Source organism: Polyodon spathula, chromosome 4, assembly GCF_017654505.1.
Source record: "Polyodon spathula isolate WHYD16114869_AA chromosome 4, ASM1765450v1, whole genome shotgun sequence".
Classification (NCBI taxonomy): Eukaryota; Metazoa; Chordata; class Actinopteri; order Acipenseriformes; family Polyodontidae; genus Polyodon; species Polyodon spathula.
This window is the reverse complement of record NC_054537.1, coordinates 46,344,924-46,349,169: the sequence shown is the minus strand read 5'-3', so window position 1 is coordinate 46,349,169 and position 4,246 is coordinate 46,344,924. Positions and strand designations below refer to the sequence as shown.

The following is a 4,246-nucleotide window of genomic DNA, read 5'->3' as shown; positions in this document are numbered from 1 at the left end:
AGTAGATATTTCTGCAGTGCAGTAACGAAGTCAAGTAAAAAACTACATGCAGTGTACTTTTACTAATCGATTCTACAAAACACAATGGTAAAGTGTTTTTTTTTATAACACTAATTAGTATTAGTTATGTGTTTTGAATAGGTCTACGATGCAGGGCTGTTAAAAATAAACTTTTGATTTGCAAGCAAGCAAGCGTGTGAACCACATTTAAAAGTAATGAGTCACTGTCTAGAAATCCAGGAGCGCAAAATAAACAGACCACCTCCAAAACATTAAAACTGGTTTGCTGCTATACATCACCGGGTGTTGCAATGTTCTATTCTTTTTTTTAAGTGCGCATGGTTAACGTACGCCACCTGGTTGTATTTAATGAAATACAGGCTACAGGTGTATGGGGAAGGAGGAAGGAGCGCAGCAAGTACAAACAATAAAACTTTCAAATTACAGAATCGTCACTAACAGTTGGCATTTAGCATTTTGTAGTGTGTTTGCATTGGTTAGCTTTCCAATCGGTTCAATTGATTTGTTAATAATAATCTGAGTTGAATTGTTTAACCCCGCCCCTCGTGCCTGTGTGTAAATGGGCTGGCTCTCGAAAGAGATAAGAACGCAGCTGCTGAAGTCTCAGGAGACAGAGAGAGGTTGGGTCCCTTAACAGTAATGACTTGGGTGCTTTACAATACAAATAACTGTTTTTAACTGAAAGCGAACTCCGCTTTTATCGGTGCATTAACGAAGTTGGTTAATTGTTGTATTGTAGTTTCTAAATCTGTTGACAACAGCTATACCGACAAAAAGAATATTATCTGATATGTGTGTTGTTGCTGCTGAAACAGACAACTGAAACGCTGACATCCCAGTATTCTGAAACTGATAAAGTTACAAGAGAAAGACAAAAAATGAAACTGGAAGTTTTCTACAGGAGCAGCACTGAGGAGAAGCCCTTGGAGGTGGGCAGCGATGCTGAGGCCAGTATCCCTTCTCCGCTTTCCGGCGAAGAAGAGCTAGGTTCAGATGGGGACTGCGTGGCAAATAGCCCTGCACCTGCTAACGCTGTCGCTGATGGAAAGGGCAAGCCCTACACCAGGAGACCCAAACCGCCATATTCCTACATCGCACTGATTGCCATGGCAATTAGAGACTCTACAACTGGACGTCTCACTCTGGCTGAGATCAACGAGTACCTGATGAAGAAATTCCCTTTTTTCAGAGGAAGTTACACCGGGTGGAGGAACTCGGTACGCCACAACCTGTCGCTGAACGACTGCTTTCTGAAAGTGCTTCGGGACCCTTCCAGACCATGGGGCAAGGACAACTACTGGATGCTGAACCCAAATAGCGAGTACACCTTTGCCGATGGGGTATTCCGGCGCAGGAGGAAGCGAATCAACAAAAAAACTACCAAAGACCAGGAGGGTTTAGATCACACTGTCAATGAGGAGCTACCCAGTTCCATCGCCACTGCCTCGGTTGTTAAAGATGAGAGAGCAGCGACCACGTTTTCAAGCTCCTTTGCTATTGATAGCATCCTGAGCAGACCCTTCAAAAGAAAAGAGACCACCCAGTCTGAGCCTTGCAGTGGTACAGTGTTGTGCCCTAATAGCAACCCCTTGATGCCTTATCTTGTGTCATATCCACCTGCTGCTGTAGCTCACATTCAGCCGGTGTTTCCAATCAACCCCGGTGCCTCGCATTTGCTGCAGGCGTACAGGTATGGCTTATCGGACCTCCTAGGAGCAGACCACCTTTTTAACTATTTGGCAACAGACGGCTTACCCAACTCTGAGGTTTACCCTGCCTTCCGAATGCCAGCTGCTGTGCGAGCGCCAACCAGCAGTTGCCACTCATTCAAAATTGACTCTTTGCTTGGATGACTGGGACAGAGAAGAAAAAGGAAGCATTTTTCCGGAGCACTTTCTTAAAGACTATACTGTAATGTGTTCGATAACTAAATGCATCTCATTGTATTGACTTGCTTGACAATCAGTCGCTTGAGACTGAGAGCGTAACATGTTTTCTTTTTCTCTCTTTTTTTTTTTTGTATTTTGTTGTTGCTTGACAACCAGTTTTTCTGGTCACTATAAATTAAGGATGAAACAAATTCAGGGCATTACAATAAGTTATAGTTTTAACATACCTTTTAAAACGATTTGTTTCTGCTGCAAACGATGGCACGATTGTGCCAAAATGTAGAACAGTCAGTTTTGCCTTTTGGTTTATTATTATTAATGTTATTATATTTTTATTTATGTTTTATTGCAAACATTTTTTTTTTTTAAATGACGGGCTGCAGCGTTTTGTGGTTTAAGTAAAGGCTGATGTTAGTAGTGACAAAGCTCGAATCGAGCTATATAGTTGTACACACTTTGTACTGTTTTAGAAAGGGACCACTGCCAATGTAATCCAGGCGATTGTGTATATTTTCTTTAATTATGCATGAGCGTTATTTTATAATAAAGTCTTTTACTAAATAAAATCTTTTACTATACTGTGTTATCCAGTAATTTGGTTATTAATTCAGAGTCAATTGTATACCGTTTGTCAAGTAGGTCTCACTTAAATTAAAATATTTGATTTGCGTGAGAAATCATGCAAAGATTTTCATACACGTTGAAAGAAAGATATCAGGTTACCAAGTAGACAATCCTATATTACATTTCTGAGGCGGGTCATTTGGCAAAGCTTAACTAAACATTTTGGCAGGGAATTTGTTTTTATAATACCAATGGCTTTTTGTGACTTGGAGAATTCCAAATTTACATTAATTGCATCACTTAGAAAACGAATTGCCAATTAAGGAACCAAGCAGGATGGCAGCAACCACGTATCTGTTGTTGCGTTGTAGGAAGTTTAAAATACTGTCCTAGTTATTTCCAAAACACCCCGGGCTCGTTCAGAACACATTTATATTGCTTTTTCTATATTGTGTGTGTGTGTGTGTGTGTATATATATATATATATATATATATATATATATATATATATATATATATATACACACACACACACACACACACCTTATATATTCAATACCAAACATTTTTTTTTTGTAATTTTAATTAAAAAAGGAAATGCAATAATTCTAAAGCTCTAAACATCCAATTGCAAGTCATAATGCAGAATTGGATAAAATTGTTCACTTCTATCTGTACCATTGATTAATCAAACTAGTTTTTCATTCAGTTATGGTTTTACTTTTTTTTTTTTTCCCCCGAAGCATTTCTCAGCTAAAGCTAACTTAATTAAGCCAGATAATGATTACGTCTTGAAAATCAAACAAAAAAAGTGATAATTATGTTTACAGAAACCATAGATATACAAACGCCTATCAAAATATGACGCTGAAATATTTTCTTATACAAAAAAAAATGTAGTTACATAAAATAAGAAATACACATTTATCAATATATTCATCTACTTAATTTCCATTTTCAAAAAACAAACATTATAATGCATTAATTTGTATTAGCTTCCAAACAAAACAAAACGATGCAATTAAATAAAATAAAAATGCGCAACAACTATTAAAAAGAAACAGATCTAAAGACAATGACTCCAGCCAAGTTAAAAGAAAGGGACCAGCCATATGTAAAGACGTCATCTACAAAAATAGACAAGTTAGATAAAAATACATGAATGTGTAAAGAATGTAAAAATGGCTGTTAAACAAGACACAATTGTGCGTGGGCTAAATCACATCAAATAGAGAATTGTGCGGCCAACCAATCAAAGCATATGGGAGCAGTAAGGTTACAACCAATAAGAGGACCAGTGAGTATGCGATAGCGAACAGACGGTGTTTTGAGACCAAACCAAAAAAAAAAAAAGATGGAAGACACAAGCGCCTCAAGCAAGTGACAGTGACTGCTTGCGAAATAATAATAAAAAAAATAACATATTAAGTTTAATCAAAATATATATATATATATATATATTATATATATATATATATATATTATATATATATATATAAGTGCACACACACTGTTTCATTTACTGAGCGAGCGAGCGAACGAGCAACGAGAGCGAACAATTTAGAATCAGTTTTCCTTAAATTAGGCGTGTAGGTAACCACTGAATCGTGAGCACCGTCGCTGCCTTTATTATAAATGTTTTCCTGTTAAAAAATATATAGACACTACGCATTTGCGTATTATACAAGAATAACTAAGTCCGCATTTTTTTTTTTATTGGAACGAATGCGTACCTGGTTCTTCAAGTTCAGCATCTGCTTCCTTCAAACCCT

General features: G+C 37.2%; 1 protein-coding gene across 1 annotated transcript; it reads left to right on the top strand.

Moving 5' to 3' along the window:
- The first annotated feature begins 646 nt into the window (after positions 1 to 646).
- LOC121314589 (forkhead box protein Q1-like) lies at positions 647 to 2,466 on the top strand. Its single transcript, XM_041248008.1, has one exon. It carries the CDS (start codon positions 900 to 902, stop codon positions 1,872 to 1,874), a length of 975 nt encoding a protein of 324 aa, XP_041103942.1. The 5' UTR covers positions 647 to 899; the 3' UTR covers positions 1,875 to 2,466.
- Positions 2,467 to 4,246: the final 1,780 nt, after the last annotated feature.

What these genes read in the sequence shown, in the direction of transcription:
- LOC121314589 (XM_041248008.1), top strand. Translation starts at nt 900, where the DNA reads ATGAAACTGGAAGTTTTCTACAGGAGCAGCACTGAGGAGAAGCCCTTG.